The sequence below is a fragment of the Stegostoma tigrinum genome, chromosome 14, assembly GCF_030684315.1.
Source record: "Stegostoma tigrinum isolate sSteTig4 chromosome 14, sSteTig4.hap1, whole genome shotgun sequence".
NCBI lineage: Eukaryota > Metazoa > Chordata > Chondrichthyes > Orectolobiformes > Stegostomatidae > Stegostoma > Stegostoma tigrinum.
Window position 1 is genome coordinate 48535538 of NC_081367.1, and position 22295 is coordinate 48557832.

The 22295-nt window shown below is 39.4% G+C and overlaps 2 protein-coding genes across 6 annotated transcripts in view; one reads left to right on the forward strand and one right to left on the reverse strand.

Moving 5' to 3' along the window:
* Positions 1–22295, forward strand: part of iqcg (IQ motif containing G) — a 90180-nt gene that overhangs the window by 28203 nt on the left and 39682 nt on the right. For all 5 annotated transcript variants that reach the window (XM_048542172.2, XM_048542175.2, XM_059651126.1 and 2 more), the window contains exons 2-6: positions 4658–4764; positions 13703–13776; positions 14529–14695; positions 18240–18378; positions 21822–22066. In XM_048542172.2, the coding sequence (XP_048398129.1) occupies positions 14610–14695; positions 18240–18378; positions 21822–22066 (470 nt within the window). In that variant the 5' untranslated portion in view covers positions 4658–4764; positions 13703–13776; positions 14529–14609. The remainder of the gene's footprint in view (positions 1–4657; positions 4765–13702; positions 13777–14528; positions 14696–18239; positions 18379–21821; positions 22067–22295) is intronic.
* On the reverse strand, positions 11165–14311 carry rpl35a (ribosomal protein L35a). Its single transcript, XM_048542178.2, has 5 exons — positions 14223–14311; positions 13989–14025; positions 13098–13250; positions 12123–12267; positions 11165–11234 (listed from the first exon to the last, which is right to left on the reverse strand). The coding sequence occupies exons 2-5, from the start codon at positions 13997–13999 to the stop codon at positions 11211–11213; spliced, it is 333 nt and encodes a 110-aa protein (XP_048398135.1). The 5' UTR covers positions 14000–14025; positions 14223–14311; the 3' UTR covers positions 11165–11210.

Sequence of the window (22295 nt, forward strand, 5' to 3'; positions counted from 1 at the left end):
CTCCTCTTTATAATCTTTCTTCCTCAGTATGGTATTTCTTCATTATGAATTGCAAACTTCTTTAAACTTTAGCCATTGTTCATTAACCATCTGCTAAACTCCTCTGCTAGTCCACTCTGGCCAGCTCTACCCTCATCCCTTCGTAATTGCCCTTATTTAGGTTTGGCAGAGTTATTTCCAAGTCAAGTTTCCCATTCTCAAACCGAATACTAAATTCTACCACGTATAGTCACAATTTTCTAGGGGGAACTACTCAACCTGTATATTCAAACTGCTCTTTTAACCATGCCAGTTCAAAATAGCCTGATCCCTGGTTAGATCCAAAACATATTGTTCTAGGAAACTGTCCTGAAAACACTATGATGTCTTCCTTATAGCTCTCTGCGCTAATCTGATTTTAGCAATCTACAAGAAGATTAAAGTCACCACAATTAATGTATTGTCTTTTTTATATGTTCTAATTATCTCCCAATTTATTCTGCCCTATGGTGTACCTATTGTGAGGTGGAAATAACATCTTGTTATTTCATGTAGACTCCATGTAGGTGGAGGTATCATCTGATCCAAGATAATTTCCTGTTTTCATACTTCTCCCAACCTGTACAAATGAAGATACTCACTATCCTTTCCTTCCTGTCTATCTTTTCAACAGTCATATTCCCCTGAGTATTTAATTCCCAGCTTTGATTTCCTTGCAATGATGTCTCTGTATCGGTTATGAGATCATACCCACTAACATCTATTTGTGTTGTTCATCTTTCAAATATCTTTATTTCCTCCTTCTTCATCATGACCTTCACATCTAAACCACCCCCAATCACGCAGATCATTGCTTGGAAGTGGTCTGTGTACTTGATTCTGATCCAATTCATTTTTGTCTATTCTTACGACAGGGTCATTAGACAGTGCAAATACCCTTGTTCTCTGCTTAGAAGCTGCAGTACACCTGCAGGGGTCCCTGAGGACCCCAAATCTGGATCCAGAGTAGTTCCAATGTAACTTGTTATTTTAAGAACTGGGGCTGAACTTCTCCAGCACTTCTATTTCTTAAGAAGTTTTCTTTTTATTAGGGCTGCCCCCAGCTGTCACAGAACATGTTCACAAAAGCACCCTCTAAACTAAGAGTCGAAAGCATCTCCAAATTTCAACTATTGCAGCTCCTTTCCGATCCTCCTCCTCCCCAGCCACAGAACTGCAAGGTGACCTGAGGGAGGTAGTACCAGCCACAATTAACACAACATCCAATGATGAAAAAAACCCCAAGAAACATTGACTATCGTTGAGCTGAATGGACCTCAAGAGCCAAGTTTTCAGCTTATTAAAACAACACAGGACTGCCCTGGGAATTATGTCACTTCAACAGCTTTATTGTTGGATCCATGACACAGCCAACAAAGCAAGTTCTTGCTGTAGCTTACAACCAACCATGCAGCGAACACAAACGTTTCTGCTGATTGCAAGACCTGGATACAAGATTATTCTACCAGCCTGCTTATAAAGCTATTTTAGGAGGGGCCATTTCAGCTCGCCTGATAATGCTGTGTTCTACAGGCTAAGCTCCTGCCAACCATAAAGCAAAGAATAAAAAATTGCTAAGAGCACAGAAATACAAATTCCTGACTTTAGCTGCTACCGTTTCTTCGAACAGATGTTCCAAGGACAAAGTATTTTAATACTTTTGTACTCTGAAGAAGCAATTAAGATATTTTAAAAAAATCAAATTAATTCATTCAGGAATGCTGCAATCATTATTAGGAACAAGTCCAATCAAGTCAGTCCAGGCTTGATTCCAATAGTTTTTAATGCCCAAAGTGGTATAAGCATGCATGCTACTAACTTACTGTAAACTAATTTAATTCACCTGTTCAAGAAATAGAGGACCATTTGGCTTATCACAGCTGGATAGTATTATGTTCTTTCCCAGAAAGGTGCTTATGCTAAAATAAACCTTCACACCAGGATCAGAGGCAGAAAGATGGACCTGTGAGGTAGACATTCTGTGGAGAGCAGCACAAATACAGCCCGAGGATTAAAGCCTATAGATATTACCTTCAGGAGTAGAGACTTTAGAATATGGTTCAACAGCAAAGAAACAGAGCAAAAGTCACAACAAAGGAGAGATGTTAGTCAACTGGTTGTTGAGCAACTCCAGGATATTGAGAACGTAAATTTCTAAACTAGCACTGTGGATATAAAAATTTATAGGCACAGATGAGAGTGCTGATTTGTGGTAAAAGATGAGGAATCTCTACTTTCCATTCATCTCCAGTTTACAGTAAATAGAACATAAGTTAAGTTTGAAGCAATTTAGTGGTATGGCAGCTCGACCAAGCTGAATGCCTGGCCTGTGTCCACAGAGGGATCTGGAGACACTTCATCTGTGCGAGGCAAGCACACATGCAAGAAGTGTCATAAGGCCTTCAGGTCTCTGTGGTGCCTGAGCTGCCTTCATGAGCTGGAATTTGTTCAAAAAAGTGGACACACCACATCATAGGGACATGCACACAAATAGGGAATAAGTAATTGCAAGTTAGTCCAAGAGAAAACTGCAGACAGCACAAGAGATCCTGTTCAACAACTGTTTTTCCATTCTACAAACATTGCAAGGTAATGGTTTCTTAAAATCATTTTGCAAGATCCAGGTCTGTTGCACTGCATATTGCCCAGGAATACAAAAGAGAAGAATAATATGAGAGCAATTGTGATGTGTTGGTGGGGGAAGCAGAGTCATCTCTGTGGCTGTCGACATGACTCTAGGATGGTATTCTTAGAATCCCTACAGTGTGGAAACAGGCTTTTTGGCCTAACAGGTCTACACTGACCCTCCGAAGAGTATCCCACTCAGGCATATTCCCCCTACTCTATCCCTGTAAATGCGCATTTCCCATAGTTTAGCCTATCTGACATTCCTGGACTCTATGCGTAATTTAGCATGGCCAGTCCACCTAACCTGCACGTTTTTGGACTGTGGGCGGAAACCAGAGCACCTGGCAGAAAGCCACACAGACACGGGGAGAACGTGCAAACTCCACACAATCGCCCAAGGGTGGAATCAAACCTGGGTGGCTGGCACTGTGACACACCACTGAGCCACCGTTGTCACCTTGGTGCCAGGATCAGGGATATCACAGAATGGCCGCAGGGCATTCTTGTTGGGGAGAGTTGAGCACTCAAATATTATGGTCCACACTGGGACCAACCCCATATAGGAAGGGAACTGTGGTCCGGCAATCATAATTTAGGGAGTTAGGTAGAAAATTAGTAAGCAGGAGCTCAAAGGAAGCAATCTCCAGATTACTCCCAGTACCACATGCGAGTACAAAAGCAAGAAGATAGAACGTGTGGTTGTAAACGTGGTGCAGGAGGCAAGGTTTTAGTTTCCTGTGCCAATTGCCAAGATGTGTTCAGATTGTGGCCAGAGGATTTTCCGACAGCAATATATGTCCAATCCAATAAGAAAGGAGGCAATGGTTCTTGGGAATGAAGTGGGCAAAGGAGAACAAATGTCGGCAGACAAACATTTAGGAAGAACTGATCATCGTATTATAACTTCTAGGGTGATGGTTGAAACTGACAATGACCAATTGAGAAGAATAATCAAATTGCAAAGAGCCGACTTCAATAAGGCAGAAACGGAACTGGGCTGTAACCTGAAATCAAAGGTTACCAGGAAAAACAGTGGCTGACCTTCAAAGAGCAGATGGAACATGCACAGTAAAGGTGTATTCGCTCAAAAAGGAAAAAGGTTGAGCAAACTATTCCAGAGCTCCTTGGATGGTAGAAGATGCAGAAATTTTCTTAAAGAAAGAAAATGCTTATGACAGCTCAGCAGATAGAAAACCAGAGGGCAGAGATTTTGAGCAAAATTAAGAAAATGTGATATGACAAAAGTTTTACACCAAGTGCTTAGGCTCTGGAATGCACTGTCTGTGGAAGCAGATTCAATTTGTGTAGGTCTCTGGGAAAAGGCAGGAGGGTTTGGCACTCAGCCAAAATGGTCAGTGTTGGTACAGATGCAATGAGCCAAATAGCCTCCTTCTGAAGCTTACCAATGATTGTCATCTACAGACAGTGCCCTCAGCAATTTGGGTTTGGGTGTACTTTTCATCATGCCTCATTTAAACTTTGCATGGATTGAAAGTTACTTTATTTCTGAACAGCATCAAGCTGGTGTCTTTCCCTACCCGCCCTGATGTAGTGACAGGTGATGTTGTGATACGTTCATCTGCTCAGATGTGCATCAAAACATTAACATGCTAAGTACTTTGGCCCATTCCAACAGCTACTTTGGCAATAAAACAAATTGTAGCTGACAAAAAATATTGGAATTTACATCTTCATTAAAAATCATTTTTTAATTGGCTTTTATAACTAAGCAACTACAAACATTATACCCAAAATGTCACAGTAAATTATTTTAGTTTAGTGTTAGCTTCTTCCAACAATTTCATTTGTTAGTAAACTTATCCAGAAACTGTGGGGCCAGGAGTGTGCCAAGTGATGAAATATTTTGGATAAATCAAAAGTCCACATAACCAATGTAAAAACACACATAGTAATAGAAGCATAATGTAGAGGGTATACACATCACTGTTAAACTTTATTTACAGCCTAAATCACTTAAATACTAATGCACCTTTGCCTTAAAAACTTATAGCTGAGAGTCTTCTCATTCGCACCCTCAACTGACTTCTCGGACATGGCAGGAATCAACTGTTGATATTTCATGTGGCCGTCTGACTGAACGACAACATTTACATTGAGGTAAATAATTTTTTAGAAACTATATTATTTGGACGGAATAATACAGTGAACTTCATAGTATTTGAGGTATAAGTTTTGCCGGTTTATCAAGAGTTCATAAGGTGCTGGTTAAAACATAATTTGCGGTATATCCATAATGTACTTTGCAGAAACCACAACAGAAACTGGCTGAACAATATACTATAACTAAAGGTTTAAATGTGCAAAGGACTGTGAAACTTTGCAGAGGAACATAAATCCATTGAGTGAGTGGGCAAAGGTTTGGCAGATGGAATACAATGTAAATAAATGTGAAGTCATATATTTTGGTATGAATAATAGTAAAAGGGATTATTACTTGAATGGTAAAAAGTTGCAGCATACTGCAATGCAGAGAGACCTGGGTGTCCTTGTCCATGAATCACAGAAGGTTGGTCTGCAGGTACAACAAATAATTAGGAAGACAAATGGAATTTTGTCATTCATTGCTAAAGGGATTGAGTTTAAAAGCAGAGAGGTTACATTGCAGCTGTACAAGGTGCTGGTGAGGCCACACCTGCAGTACTGTGTGCAGTTTTGGTCTCCTTACTACAGGAAGGATGTATTGACATTGGAAGGGGTGCAGAGGAAGTTCATTAGGTTGATTCCGGAGTTGAGGGGGTTGGCTTATAAGGAGAGACTGAGTAGATTGGGATTATATTCATTGGCATTCAGAAGATTGAGGAGGGATCTTATAGAAACATATCAAATTATGAAGGGAATAGATAAGATAGAAGAAGTAGAGAGGACGTTCCCACTGGCAGGTGAAGCTAGGACAAGAAGGCATAGCCTCAAGATTAGTGGGAGCAGATTTAGGACTGAATTAAGAAAGAACTTTTTCACTCAGAGGGTTGTTAATGTATGGAATTCCTTGCCCAGTGAAGTAATTGACGCTACTACAGTAAACATTTTTAAAGCTAAAGGTAGATTTTCTTTGAACAATAGGAATTAACAGATACGGTGAGAACGTGGGTACATGCATCTGAGCCCATGAGAAGATCAGCCATGATCTTATTGAATGGCGGAGCAAGCTCGAAGGGCCAAACGGCCTACTCCTAGTTCTTATGTTCTTGGGTGTTTCTGTCTGTGTGCCAGTTCAAGTTAAGACAATCTGGTTGAAGTACATCAAAAGTGGCTGAACATTTACATTTGTTTCTTTACGTGGTATAAGTTGAGTATTATTTGTATCTCAGAAAAATTCAATGAGGTGGATATGTGTTGTCACCATTATGCTATCTTGAAAGAGGTATATTATCTATTCTAATAGAGACAAAGCTTAGAATTCTCTGATTGAATAAATATAAAATAATCTTTCTAGATGAGATATCAGTAGTTGAATTTTCCTCTCATTTTAGAGAAAAGTAATTAATGATGATTTAGAGTCTAAACTGCTGCAGATTAGAAGGCAGTCTGTAATTCTCACGGGGTAAGTTCTTGCCATCAGACAAATCATTTAAGGTCAATGGACAGTTGGAGGTCAGGGAAGTTATATGAAAAAAAAAGTTAAGCAGACATTGGCTATGAATACAAACTACAGTATTGTCACTAGTATTTGAGAAGCAAGCCCCACTGTTCTACAAGCCATCATAAAGTGACCATTATTCCTAACTGAAATTTGTTCAGGACAAAAGCAAGTCACATAAGATTCCATCAGTAATAGAAAAATAACTAGTTATTACAAAACAATCAACTTTGATGAACAGAGGAAGAGAAAGGATTTTTAATCCGCTACAATGCAAATAAACTATCTCCCGACAAAACCCTCAAATACACAATCACTCAATTATGACCAAAACAGACAAAAGACAAATATTTAAAACATTTAAAAAGAGTGGGAGAAAAGTACAAACAGGATAAACAAAATTCTGAAGATCAAGGGTTCAGATTATGAGGTAGAAAGTTATTTTCTCACAATACTCCAATTTCCACTTCAATTTATAATCCTGAAAAGGAAAATTTATAGTCTTTTACAGTCAAACATTTAGGAAGACATGACTAAGACAAAACAGCAGGTCATTTTGAGAAGCCAGGAAATATTTTTCTCTAACCTGTTCTGATCTTTTGAGGATGAGAACTCTTTTTTTAAAAACTTTTCACTCTTAAGGACAAGTATAAAGAGATATTCTAAGGCACTTCACAGCAGCATTGGAAAAGATACCAAACCCACATCAAGGACTAAAACCTTAGAAATGTTAAGACTAAATGTAGTAAGTCTTCAAGGGTATGTTAGAGGAGGAAAATAAAGAGTGATGGAGAGATTTAGGAAGGGAATTCCACAACTCCGGACTTAGGGAGGGCCATAACAAAGAACAACAAACAAAGAAAAAAAAACTGAAATAGCTGGGGTAAGATAAAAGCATTATGGGTGGTACAATAAGTTTTAATTCAATGTCAGATGCAGGTCTTAATAGCTTGGTCCTCTGAACTGATTCCACACAATTGTACAAATTGCAGAAAAACTATTTTTAACCTACACAAAGATTAAATTTTCTGTGTCATCTTAAGATGGTGTGCCATGCTTAAATATGGCAAACTGCAGATAAATGTTTATAGTTTTCAAATCTTAACACTTCACTGTTCACACATCTCAGCACATAGTGGTAGAAAGAAACCTTTGTTTATAACTAGCATTAGCTCAAGATGGTCTGTGTATTCCTTGTCATACCCTGGCAAAGATTCAAACTGACAAAAGAATGCTTTTAAATGAAATTGTTTTGTATGGATCACTTAACTCTAATCTACAATGTCCTCACAATAAAATTCTACAAGTAGCTAATGAAAAACTGCTTCTTACCATACTTTTACAGTGCTTCAAATTGTTTGTATTCAATACAACTTGCATTTTATAGCACTGTGTACTTGGAAAACATCTCCAGGTACAAATGGGAGCTGTAGCAGTGCATCTAATTCTGGGCACCACACTTGGAAAAATTTCAAGGCAGTTGAGAGTATGCCAAAATTCACATATCTGCACATAAACAGGCTGTTTACACAACCAGTCCATATCAGAGTTTATATTCCACTTGTACCATCTCCCATCCTTTGTCATCTATCAACGTAATTGCCTATTCCCTTCTCCATTATATGGATTTCTTATTTGTAGCGAAGCTGTCTGCATTGACCTGTGTTCTCTGGAGTTCTGTCAACAGTTTTGCATGTCATTCCTATGCCTTGCATTTGATACGTGACTCGTACTAGTGTTGTGATGATTGCTTATATGACAGTTTAGACCCTACAAATTCAGCACAGAGATCAGGTGTGATCATTATAAATGTGGCATGGTCTGAGAATTTTAATAACCTTCTCTTCCTTGGAAAACAAAGGAAGAGAGTAATAACTTTTCATGGTCATTTTCTTGTAGTTTTTGTGTTCCAAACACGTTTTGAATGCTACGTGCATCGTGTCACCCTTTTTATTATTTTTGTAATAAATTTGCTATTTGATCAGCATTCTCTGTATCTTCCCATCATCATCTGTTTATCATTTCCCACGTTAATTCCTTCCTCGAGTGCATTTACCCCACTCTATGATTCATCACAAGCTCCCAGATTTGGGCCCCGTGCCCCCTACCATTAAAACACTTTCTACTTTCTTAGTTATGGTTTCACAAAAATACCAGTCCCAGCATGGTTCAGGTGTAAACCATTCCACTGCTACACATCCCACTTTCTCCATTAGTAGTGTTAATGCCCCATGAACAGGAACCCACTTTTCCTACATTAGTCTTTCAACCACTGATTCATCTAACCTTATACCAATTTGCCCATGGTTTATGTAAAGATGGAGAGATTGTTTCCTTTGAGATTCTGCTTCTTAATTTTGTGCCTAGTTCCCCATGCTGGCTACGTAGCACATCTTTCCTAGTCCTACCTATATCATATGTTTCCATGGCCAAAGAGTCATACACCATAGAAACAGGCCTTTTGGCTCAATTTGTCCATGTTGACCAGGTTGTGCCTAGTTGGACCATGTCAATTGGATCCTCCCACTCACGTTTCAAGCTCAAAGTAGATATCCTGAATCTGGCACTTGGCTAATATAGCCACCTGGACTTTGTCTTTCAACAAAAAAATATGAAAAGAGCAATCTCCCCAACAATGCTGTCCCCTATTACTACATTCCTTTTGGCTCCCTGTACCATGGTCATTTCAATTATCCATCCCACAGGCCCTACTCTCATCCATCTAAAGGTGAGAGCCTCAAACCTATGGAGAATTGCAGAGATGATCCTCCTGTCCTGGGAGTTCATTCACCTACCTTACTTGCAGTCATTCATACCCTCCTTTTCCTGACTATATCAGAACACCCTATCCTGTGACGGCCTCTTAGTACAGATTTCTCCCTCCCTGCATGTATTGCAGTCTGTAAACCTCCAGTTCATAAATTCCCAGTTGAAGCTATTCGAACTTTTAAACACTTGACCACAGATGTTTGGCATGGCTCACAATAGTACACTTGAGATCCCAAATATTACAGTTTTGACACACCACCATTGTTAATGAGTTAATCATTAGTTACATTATTCACTTATGTTGCTTTTTATATTAGTATGCACAACCTGTGAAGTTATTGAATACTGAGGATAAGCCTGAGCTCATTAACAGATTCTATCTTGATAAACAAGCTTGTGCATCAAGTCTTGATCTGATGTTTGGTTTGACTTTTCTCCCTTTCTGATACCAGCTAACAAATTTAAATTGTCTGCGATGTCACTTTTGTTTTCAAAAACTGATTGCAGGCCACTCTTCCCAATCAGGTCACTGTGATGACGGCTGCAGGCTGCAATTCCCTTAAACTTGGAACAAGGTGTTTTCAAGAGGTTAAGTTTAATAAAAGGCAAAAGTGTTCTTTTATGAATAGCTGCCTTCAGCCATGGCATCTCAAAATCTGGAAATTTTGGAAAATATGCTTTTAAAAGAATCCTGTACAATAAAACAAAGCACTATTGATGCACTTAAGTTTAATGACTTCTATTAAAAAAAATGTTGCTATCATAAAGTGCACTTCAGCCTAGCGGCATGCCCATTCTATTGCATGTGGGTAATTTGGACACGTCACATTAACTCCAGAAATGAGCAGTAGCTGCAGTCACTGTGACGCATCTATAAGGAAGAGAGTTTGAATGCCAGCAGACAGGGAACGGTTGACCACCAGCGACATAGTTCAGGAGTTCAAGGTTTTCCTTTTTAAAATTGGCTTTCTGTTCTCCATTCTATCGAAGTAAATAGAAAAGAAAGATGCAGTCAGAACTAGGTTAAAAGGAGTAAGCAGGCTCCCATAAGTCAATATTTGAATTACTTCCGGTGCTACGTGCAACTGAAGACATGATTAATGCAGCCTATCCCTTGAAGATCACTCACTGTTCTCTATGGAAAGTGATTTAAGTATGCATATTTATGTAATTATGATGGCTTGCAAGTTCCCAGCAAGAAACAGTTTTAGTGACTTAATATTTTGGCTGTAATTCAGATGAATGCACATTAATGCTCTTTCCTAAATTCTGTGTCTTCAACACAAGGTAATAGAAGCTTTCCAATAGTTATCCATAGAATAGCACAAGAAGTTATGACTAATCAAGTCTATGCATAGCACTCTAAATTTTATCCAATTTTCTCACAACACTGCAATTTTTAATCCAGGTATATATCCAATTCCCTCTTCAAGCTACTACTGCATCTGTATTCACAGAAGACTGCAATCCAAATTACAACTAAAGTGTTGCATAAAAGTTTATCCTCAAGTCACCTGTAGCTGTCTTATCAGGCAGCTTAAATCCATGCACTGAAGTTACCGATACAAATTATCCAATTTTTTCCTCATTTATGCAATCCCACACAACTGTAATCCTCATCTCTAGAACCTTTTTAGCTAATTTCTTCTGAACATTTTAGGAAAGTAAAAGCATACTTAAGGTAGCATGTGCACAAATGGGCATATTCCAACTGGTGCTGAACTAGTATTCATGGTCATAGCATACTTTCCCGGCTCATCCTCTTTTACCTCAAAACGTTTGGGATCCCAAGCTTGGTAAAAATTTCTTCCACCAACTACATGCAATACTCCAAATTCGGAGAAGTTAGCTGGTATTTTTCTCTTCATTCTCCCAATCAAAATCAGTTTTATTTCTGCAAGAATGAGTTTGATCAGTTGTTTCCATATAAAAACTTTAAACAAATATCACACACCGAAGGCACTGAGTTAAACCAAGGGAAGGATAAGGCTAAACAGATCCATTGCAGATTTCATGAATGGTACAAAACTGTTTAGTAATAAACATCAGTCACATCATACAGATTTGTAAAATGGTCATGCAATTTGTATTTCACTAAGAATTTGTTCCACGATCATTTACATACACAAGTAAGAACACAAAACCAAGCAATTTAAATCATTTCACTATTTATTGTCAATTTATGTACAGCTGCACTTTAGATCCTTGATGGGTACAGCATCTGGAAATTTAAAAAAAAATCAAAGGTGAATAAATAAAATGAACCATCCACAAACAGCTTACTATTTCCATCAAATGAGTCACAATACATTTAAGCTGTGCATATGTGGAGAAACACATTTGCCCAGCTACTACTCTCTTTGGTGTCATCACTAGCCATTTTATTTCCATGATTTTGTAATGTCTGTAAGTTTTGTGCAACTGAACAGATACAGCTTGACTACAAGCAAACAAACTCCCTCACAGTTGGGTTTTTTCCAAAAAAAAATCAATGATTGCCTCAAGCCAAAACCAGTAAATTGTGCTAGGTTTGTTCAAACATACTGCAGTCAAGATTGTACCAAACTTAGCTGCGCCAAAAATGACTTGAGTATCTAAAGAGACTGCAAAAAAAAAACAAAGCATTTTTTTAAAAACCTCACATTGTAAATCATCTAAATACCAACTAGCTTGGAAAATAAACAATTCAGCAATGGTGGTCAGCCTTCACAAAAATTATTTATTTCAGTATTTTCTAATAAGCCATTGCAGAAAAAAAATGCTATCCCTGACGGGACAATTCAGTGTCATCTGTCAAAGATATCTGAAGCAATACACATTTAAATTTGATGATGACGTGCTCCAAGTGAAACAAATGGTACAGACTGTTGAATAACTTGAGTTATTTTAAAACAGACAAAAACATATTTTAGAACATAATCAAGCTGCTGAACGGTAACACAAGCAGCTCAAACTCTGTGATGAAAGGAGAATTTTGATCACTATAATATACACACTAAACACAGCCAATAAACCTCTAGATGCCCAGGCCACCATGAGGATTTGTTCAATATTGGAAGATCAAATATAATAAAATCAGCATCTGAAAAAGATTGATTCTGGCACTCACCACACGAATTCTATGCCCAATAGCTTTAGCAGGCAGGTTACTGCTGAACTTTGCACGCACCATGCCACTGTTTCCATGAGCACGGGTTACTTTACCCCAAATGACACGAGTCTTGTTTGGTTTACCACCAGGAGTCACAGTGTTACTTCAAAAAGAAAAAGAAAATTACATTTAAAAACAAAGGTGAACAATGCTTTCTCAAGTGGAAACCAGTGAAGCAAAGAGCCATTGTTGCAACAGTGAACTACTACCCAGCTAGATGTTATCATTTAGTGGGTTTCTAATGTAGCCTTCAGAAGAGTTTGAGAAGTAAAATTACATAACCAAAGATAAATCCAAAAACAAAACTCAGCCACATGGATTCAACAATCTCAGATAATAATCATTCTCTTTCTTTCCTTATCACCCCCTTCCAGGACAGCAAAAATGTACCAAGCAACTCAGATAAAATTAGAGTGCACATACAGCTGCATAGCACTTTTAAAAATGAAAAATCCATAAACAATGCTGCGGTCAAAAACAAAAACACAACATGGAGCATTAAGATCATACTGCCAACCATAAACAAATGGTGGAGTTTTTCCATTATCAGCTAGTTGAAAGTTAATGAATTCAATAACTATCAAGAACAGATTCAAGGTGAGATCTACAGTAAACCTGATACATTTATAAGGATGTATTTTAAACGAGCATACATTTAAATCTGGTCAACTTCTAAAAGACTAATATGAAGCAGGTAATAAATTTTGGTCTTCTGTTAAATACTACACAAACTAAGATGCTAATTCTACCATAACGACAATTCACTGGAACAAACACATATGGTACCAGATACCGCAAAACTTTCATGCAAGTAAAGTCAAACATAGCAAGTGAATTCAAACAACCCCATTTTTCCAACAATGATTGTACAACAAACATTACAAATCAGTCAAAGGAATATAGCATATGCAATTCACAGTGATGCATACGTACTTCTTTGCCTTGTAGACATAAGCGCATCTCTTGCCCAGGTAAAAATCTGTTTCATTGCGGCAATAAACACCCTCAATCTTCAGTAGAGCAGTGTGCTCTCTCTGGTTTCGAAGGCCTCGTTTATAGCCTGTAAACACAGCTTTACACCACAATCTGCAGAATAAGATACAAAATGAGCTTTGTATTTTACACAGAAGCTCAAATAAATGATTAACTTTTCAATATAAAATGAAAAAGACATTAAGTCAAAGAATTCCAGATAGATAAATTAGAAGAGTTCAGATGGAAGATCACTTGATCAGGAATGTTAACTGCTTGTCTCCACAGAAGCTTCCGGATGTGTTTTTACAGCATTTACTGTTTTATTTGGTATTTCTCGGGTCCGGTCGTTTGTTTTTGTAATTAAGGCTCCATTGAACAATCTCAGGCAAAATATTTATCTATTATTTCGGATGTCAGCCCAGTGCATTTCCAGACTTTTCTATTGATTTCTATTGCAGAAGATTCTCTTTGTCGGAAAAAAAACCAGGCCAGATCTGAAATTCGTTCATTATCTCCCGGAGAGTACTAGTCACTTAGTTGAAAAATCTCATTTAATTTTACAGCGCGCCATGGATATCACTGAATCAAACGCACGAGGATATACTTTGAACAAGAGAATGAGGGATGCAATGCGAGGGTGAGTAGATATACGAGAACTGGATAGGCCTGTTGACTCTAAACCACTAGCCGAAACGATAATCCATATTAACAGGCATCAGAAGAAAAACGAACACGTTTGCAGAAGGGCCCCGGTATTCTACCCACAGCCCCTTGATGATATACCCAATCAGGCGCTTCTAAGAAGCTGCCCCAGCCTAAGTGTGCGCGGCCCCCAGGACCAGCTCTTACCTTCCGGGCATTGCGAGCGCGCTCGGGGCAGCTGGATCTGAGAAAAAGACAGGAGGACAGTCAACACCAAGTACAATCCGTTCGCTATCGCAAACATCCGCTGACATAAACTCTCTCAGATAATAAATATCTAAATCTCACTATATTATACAACAGATACTTCTACGATGAGGTTCCATTATATCATCAACAACAGTTAAATAGCTGTTAGAAACGAGCATATCTCTAACTCACCGCCGGCCCTGCTACCAAGATGGACGAAGAGGCTGCAGCAAGGCAGGCCGGGAAATGAACTGACGGAAGCGGCCAATTCGCCCAAACCGAACCAGACAATATATTGGACCAAATAATAAACTAAAACAAATATTTTTTTAAAAGCTACAGTTATAAAAACAACTAAACTTGGCCAATTTCACGGATAAAAAAATTCAATCCTAGAACTAATTTATTCAAAAAATAGGTGGAAATTTATTTTAAAAGCATGTTTAAATATTTATACATGCTCAGACTCATGAATGTCGTAATGCATTTGCTTTGTAGTGATGAACTTGACTGCAAGGCAACGCCGTGGACAGCTCAGTCAGTGTAAGCCCCGAAGTGTTTCCACGGTAACAGGCAATCATGTATACGACCGGAGTGAATAGAGAGGATCTTTGTAACTTTCCCAAAAGTGATTCTCCATCGACTACAAATCATGACAAAAAAGGGTGAGTTCGTCTGAGAGACGATTTATATGCAGTTATCTATGATCTATGAAGAAAACGGTTGACGGCAAACACACATTGCTGGAAAGGAGGGCGAGAGGACGGGGGGACAAGTCAATACAACACAGAGTTGTATAGCATGGAAACAGACCCTTCGGTCCAACTTGTCCATGTCAACCAGATATTCTAAGTTAATTTAGTCCCACTTGGCCCATATCCCTCTAAACCGTTTCTATTCATATAACAGCCAATTGACTCCCTGTGGCTGCTCATTCCATACAGGCACTGCCCTCCCTGCGGAAAAAGTTGCCTCTTAGGTCCTTTTAAACTTATGCTCTATGGTTTGCACTCCCTTACCCTGGGGAAAAAAAGACCTTGGCTAGTCACCCTATCTGTGCCCCTCATGATTGTGTAAACCTCTATAAGATCAGTCTTTGACTCTGCATGGAAAATAGTCCCAGCCTATTCAGCCTCTCCCTATAGCTCAAACTCTTCAACGTTCTTATAAATCTTTTCTGAATCCTTTCAAGTTTCACAACACCTTTCCTGAACACAGTATTCCGAAAGTGGCCTAACCGATGTCCTGTACGACTGCAACATGATATCCCAGCTACTATACACAATGCACTGATCAACAAATACAAGTGTACCAAATCCCTTCGTCACTACCCTATCTACCTGTGACTCCACTTGCAAGGAACTATGAACATTTACCCTGATTGCCTTACCAAAATGGAACACCTCAATTTATTTAAACTCTATCTGCCACTCCTCAGCCCACGTGATTAAGGTCCCTTTGTACTGAGATAACTTTCTTCACTGTCCAATTTTGTTGTTATCAACAAACTTACTTAAACCAGAATAAGAAAAGCAATTTTTTAAAGAAAATTGTAAGTTAGAATTCTGAATGTTGACTTTTGGTTAAACATTCATTACTGTTACCACTGCATTATCACAAGAATTTATTTTGAATTTCTTAGATTACAGTTTTTCAACCCATTCCCAAAAGATTTGCTCAGGGTTAAAAAACTCAAACACTTGGAACCAATTTGACAACATTTTTACTCTTTTGCAAAACTGCCATTGACCAAAGTCCAAGCTATTGCATTATTACCGCACCTTGGCATAACTTAGTAACGGAAACCTGTTTATACTAATCAATAGCAAAACGAGATTTCCATTATTATCACTTTTAAGATCTGGTACATTTAGGTGTAATGAAGGATATCTTAAAAACTAGTAGCTATTTATTATATACACTGTTGACCTTAATTCTTAAGTTTTGAAATATTAACTCTTCAGTCCATTAGTCTGATTCTATTTTAACTGGATTAATATTTTAAAAAAGATAACAAAACCACAGAATTTCATTTGAGCCAAATATTTCAAATGAGATTAACCAACCTTTGGGTACAGTTTAATGACTATCCTTTGAGGTAGCACTGTTTTATTTGATCATTCCGTACAATTGCAAAAACAAAGTTGGATTTCACAGCTTGCAGAAATTTTAACATAGCTATTAGCATTAATCTTACATTTTCATGACTAATCAAGGACCAGGATTTGCTCCTTTCCAAATTTTGTATCTCATGAATCAAAGGAATTCCTACATAAATGTTATATTCTCACACTCGAGAGATGCAAGGAAAACAATTCTAAAAAAGATCACAAGTGTCCCATTCATTCTCCACAAGAGAGATGTAAGGAAAGAGATTTTAAAACGGATCGGAAATATACGGTTTATTCTCTACAATATTAAAAACATGCATATACACACTTGCATACAGTCTCAAAATATACCACCTTGTACAATTTATCCTCCAAAAATATGACATTCACAAGCGTGATATTACAATTTTGAAATCATTGCTTACTTACCAATTATGCTTATGAGCCACTTAAAATGGCAGTGACCTTCCTACTTACCAATTGGTTGACATATTAGGCATAGACTCACCTAATATGTAGTTCTGGAACTAAATCTGTCCGAAGTAAATCTGATCACACTTACTATCAGGAACCGTATTCTTCTTCACCATGAATTAAAGGAGCAGATGAAAGTCATCAAGATTTTTTAATAGAGTTGTACAGCATGGAAACAGACCCTTCAGTCCAACTTGCCCATGCTGATCAGACATCCTAAATTAATCTACTCCCATCTGCCAGCATTTGGCCATATCCTTGTAAACCCTTCCTATTTATCTACCAATCCAGATGCCTTTTAACTGATGTAATTGTACTAGCCTCCAACACTTCATCTGGCAGCTCATTCCATACACACACCACTCTGCATGAAAAAGGTGCTACTTAGGTCCCTTTTAAATCTTTCCCCTCTCACTTTAAACCTATGCTGTCAAGTTTTGGACTCCCCTCCCCTATCAAAACCTTGGCCATTCACCTAACTATGCCCATCATGCTTTTATGTACCTCTATTATGATACCCCTCAGCCTGAGATGCTCCAGGGAAAATAGCCCCAGCCAATTCACCCTCACCCTATAGTTCAAACTGCCCAACACCAGTAATATGCTTGTAAAGCTTTTCTGTGCCCTTTCAAGTTTAACAACATCTTGCCTATAGAAGCGAGATGAGAATTGAACGTAGTATTTCAAAAGTTGCCTAACTAATGTCCTGTACAACCACAACATGAATCTCAACTCCTATACTCAGTGCACTGAGCAATAAAAGCAAGCATACCAAACGACTTCTTCATTCTCTATCTGCCTATGACTCCACTTTGAAACGAACTATGAATGCACACTCCAAGGTCCTTTGTTTGGTAACACTCCCTAGGACCTTACCATTAAATATATAAGTCCTACACTGATTTGCCTTACCAAAATGGAACAATTATTTAAACTAAACTGCATCCGCCATTCCTTGGCCCATTGGCCTACCTGATCAAGGTCCTGTTGTACTCTGAGATAATCTTCTTCATTATCTACTGCATCACCAGTTTTAATATCATCTGCAAACTTCCTAACCATTCCTTCTATATTCACATGCAAATCATTTATATAAAATGACAAAAAGCAGCAGACTCAGTACCAGTCCTTGCAGCAGATAGCTGGTCATAGGCTGCCAGTCATAACAGCAACTCTCGACCACCACCCGCTGTCTCCTACCTTCAAACCAGTTTTGATTCCAGATGGCTAGCTCTCCCTGGATTCCATGTCATCTAATCTTGCTAAACAGGAATGGATGTAATTGGAAATGGAGCCCATAGAGAAAAAAAAAACAGCAGTTGGACAGACAAAAGAAAGGTTGGCTAGCTGGAGAGAAGGAAAAGCTGCTAAGGGGCACCATTAGTGAGTGAAAATGCATTAGCTATGGTGACAGCAACTCATGATGACGAGGCCTGGTGTGTGGGGGTGGAATAAGGTGTTCAGGCCCTAAAATTATTCATTGGTTGATTGTTTTCATGTTTTCACAGGACTCAATATTGAGTTCTGAAGGTTGCAGGGTCACGAGGCAGAATATGAGATGCAATCAAATCCTTGCTTAAATACAGTATAACCTGTTTTCCTTCTTGTTTTTTTTTTAAAAAAGAGAGGCTGAGGAAATACAACCACTTTCGCAGGGGGATATTCTTCGCATTGGCACCGTGTTAGGGGATTGTGTAGATCAATTAACCATTCTTGGCCTCATCATGCCAGTCTCCTATGAGGAAAAGACAGATGTAACCAGTGTAAGTGATTCCATGAATATTTGACCATCTGTCTATGTATCACATAGACTGCATCCTCAGAGGTATTAAATTAGTTGTTGATGTTTCAGATCATCAAGGGTGTCGAACATCCTGTCATTTAGAAGAATGTGTGTATCCCAAGGAAACCTGTAGCAGCAGGGAGAAAGTGAAATAAATGTAAAAATTGGAGCAATTGCAAATACATAACCTTGGATCTGTCTTAATTTCAATTATTTAATGGTTACTGGAATTAACTGTATTCCACCAACCTTAGAGTGAAATAGCAGGACAGACTGTAACTGTCTCTTTGCAATGGTGCTTGGTATTTGCTGTAGTACTTCATAGAAAGATAGAATTCCTGCAGTATAAAAAGAAGCCATTTGGACCATCAAGTCCACACCAGCTCTCCAAGGAGCATCCCACCTTATCCCTGTGACCCTGCATTAATTAGCCTGCACATCCCTGGACACTACTGGTCAATTTACCAAGGCCAAACCACCTAACTTGCACATCTTTGCACTGTGAGAAGAAACTGGAGCACTGGACAGAAACCCCAGCAGACACAGGAAGAACGTGCAAAATCTGCACAGACAGTAGCCTAAGGCTGGAATCAAACCTGGGACCCTGGCACTGTGAGGCAACAGTACGATCAACAGTGATAATGGGAACTGCAGATGCTGGAGAATCCAAGACAACAAAATGTGAGGCTAGCTGAACACAGCAGGCCCAGCAGCGTCTCAGGAGCACAAAAGCTGACGTTTCGGGCCTAGACCCTTCATCAGAGAGGGGGATGGGGTGAGGGTTCTGGAATAAATAGGGAGAGAGGGGGAGGCGGACCGAAGATGGAGAGAAAAGAAGATGGGTGGAGAGAGTATAGGTGGGGAGGTAGGTCAGTCCAGGGAAGACGGACAGGTCAAGGAGGTGGGATGAGGTTAGTAGGTAGATGGGGGTGCGGCTTGGGGTGGGAGGAAGGGATGGGTGAGAGGAAGAACAGGTTAGGGAGGCAGAGACAGGTTGGACTGGTTTTGGGATGCAGTGGGTGGAGGGCAAGAGCTGGGCTGGTTGTGTGGTGCAGTGGGGGGAGGGGATGAACTGGGCAGGTTTTGGGATGCAGTGGGGGAAGGGGAGATTTTGAAACTGGTGAAGTCCACATTGATACCATTAGGCTGCAGGGTTCCCAAGCGGAATATGAGTTGCTGTTCCTGCAACCTTCGGGTGGCATCATTGTGGCACTGCAGGAGGCCCATGATGAACATGTCATCTAAAGAATGGGAGGGGGAGTGGAAATGGTTTGCGACTGGGAGGTGCAGTAGTTTGTTGCGAACTGAGCAGAGGTGTTCTGCAAAGCGGTAACAAAGCCTCTGCTTGGTTTCCCCAATGTAGAGGAAGCCACACCGGGTACAGTATCCACTTTGGCCACATTGCCCTTGTACAGGTATAAACAAATAGAATGATCTGTATATTTAACAAGTTTGATCACCTCAATGCAAAGTGTAAATATATTCGACTTATCGCTGTGCAAAAATTTTGTTACCCACGATATAGAATTGAAAAGGGCTTGCAAATTAAACCGGAACAGAATTCATTGAAAACCTGCTCCCAGCCAGTTCCTTCATTTTGACGGACACAAAAATTGTTGGTCACCTATGGTAAGAGGAGATGAGGCCCTCGCAAAATTTGTCCACTGAGTTTAGAAATGGGATAGTCAAAAATTGTAACCTCTTTTGTTACAGGTTTCATACTAACGACCACCAGAACTGGCAAACAGTAGATGTATGACAAAACCCCAGTTATTCAGCCATGTTAGAACATAGAACATAGAACAGTACAGCACAGAACAGGCCCTTCAGCCCACAATGTTGTGCCGACCATTGATCCTTATCTACCATCTGCCTTATCTACTACACTTCTCGCATTAAAACGATGCACCTCAGACCACCTATCCCTTTGTGTTCATCATCTGCTCCCCGACTAATATTCCCTTTAGTCACACGGACTCCATTATCTAGTTCCCTACAGGCTTTCGTTACTACCTCTTTTCTGTCCAATGTTTGGTTCCCATCCCCCTGCCACATTAGTTTAAACCATCCCCCACAGCATTAGCAAAAGCACCCCCAAGGACATTGGTTCCAGTCCGGCTCAGGTGTAGATCATCCAATTTGTAATAGTCCCATCTTCCCCAGAAGCGGTTCCAATGTCCCAAAAATCTGAACCCGTCCCTCCTACACCATCTCTCAAGCCACATATTCATCCTGGTTATTCTTTCATTTCTGCACTGACTAGCACGTGGTGCTGGTAGCAATCCTGGGATTACTACCTTTGAGGTCCTACTTTTTAACTTGGCTCCTAACTCCCTAAATTCTGCTTGTAGGGCCTCATCCCGTTTTCTGCCTATATCGTTGGTGCCTATATGCACCATGACAACTGGCTGTTCACCCTCCCCCTTCAGAATGTTCTGCAGCCGATCGGAGACATCCCTGACCCATGCACCTAGGAGGCAACATACCATTCGGGAGTCCATTTTTCGACCGCAGAACTGCCTATCTACTGCCCTTACAATTGAATCTCCAATGACTATCGCCCTTCCACTCTTCTCCCCGCCCTTCTGTACAGCAGAGCCAGCTATGGTGCCATGAACCTGGCTGTTGCCGCCTTCCCCTGGTGAGCCATCTCCCCCAACAGTATCCAAAACGGAATACCTGTTTTGGAGGGAGATGTGTTATCCATCTTTGTCTGATATACTGCTAGTGGCCACGAGTACTCAGAATAAAATTTCAAATATAAAGTGAAGAAAATATTCTCAGATATAAAACCAATTTATGAGGTGAATACATGCACATTGTGAAGTATTTTATCGTGTTTTTCAAGGTTTCTTCCATCCAGCAACCATTAAAAATGAGCTGGACATCAATTGTTCATGTGTCAGTAGCTCTTAGGAAGCTTGTCTGAATAGCACTTCTTGTGATCTGAACATGTGAAAATTGCAGCTGTGACCAAGTTTGTGTACCAATGTATATGTACCAGCATACCATGTTTTCCAAGAGTAAAAACCCTTCATATTTCCCTTCTCATGAGTGTAGGGCTTTTGTATGTTAAATTAGTCAGTCAATCTAAACTGTCCACATAAATTTGAGCTGTGTCTATGGCATTTTATGTCAGTACAGACAAGCTTGTAGTGTTGTTTCTATCCTGCGCATCTTGGTGTCTGAAAGGTTTTGGGGGAATGTTGGAATGTTTAAAATCTCAAGTTGTTCCAATTTCTTACCACATTTTAACTGGCATCTTCAAAACAATACAGCTTGTTTATTCACAGGATTAAAAACAAGTAAGTGGAGTTTTTTTTCACATAAACAATGATTTTGAAAACTCTGAGGTTCTTAGCAAACCAGAGTATAGCTACACTTAATATCTCTAAAGGAAAATCTGATTTATTTCATGTTCAGATTGTAGGAAATGAAATTGACACGATACTGAATGGTCAGAAGCAAGCGGAGTCAAAGTTTCAGGAGTTGATATCATCCAGGTCAGATGAGAAGTCTGGAAGAGTTTCCAGAGAACAACGAGCTGACATGGGACAGCAAATCCAGAAGGCTGCAGGGGATCTGAAGAGAAGCAGTCAGCTCCTGAGTACTTCACTGAAACAGAGTCCACTTAGTCCTGATAACTTGACAAAAGTACAAGCTGACAGGTGAGATCCCAAGGTCTAAAGTTTATGTCTCAATGTACTTAAATGTAAACATTTTTGTCTCAGTATCAGTACATTTTCAAGTCCTTCATGACAAAGTCTAATAGATTACGTCAAAATGTAAGGATTAATTCATATTTTTAGAATTTGTCTTGAGTGCTTTGTGCTTACACATGAAATAGATTTATTTTTCTGTCAGTTTTACCAAACCTACATGGCCAAAACATGTTTC

Coding starts and splice junctions, on each gene's coding strand:
- rpl35a (XM_048542178.2), bottom strand. Junction 12,268..13,097: donor TATGTCTACAAGGCAAAGAA/GTACGTATGCAT, acceptor TTCTTTTTGAAG/TAACACTGTGACTCCTGGTG. Junction 11,235..12,122: donor TTGGGCATAGAATTCGTGTG/GTGAGTGCCAGA, acceptor TTAAATTTCCAG/ATGCTGTACCCATCAAGGAT.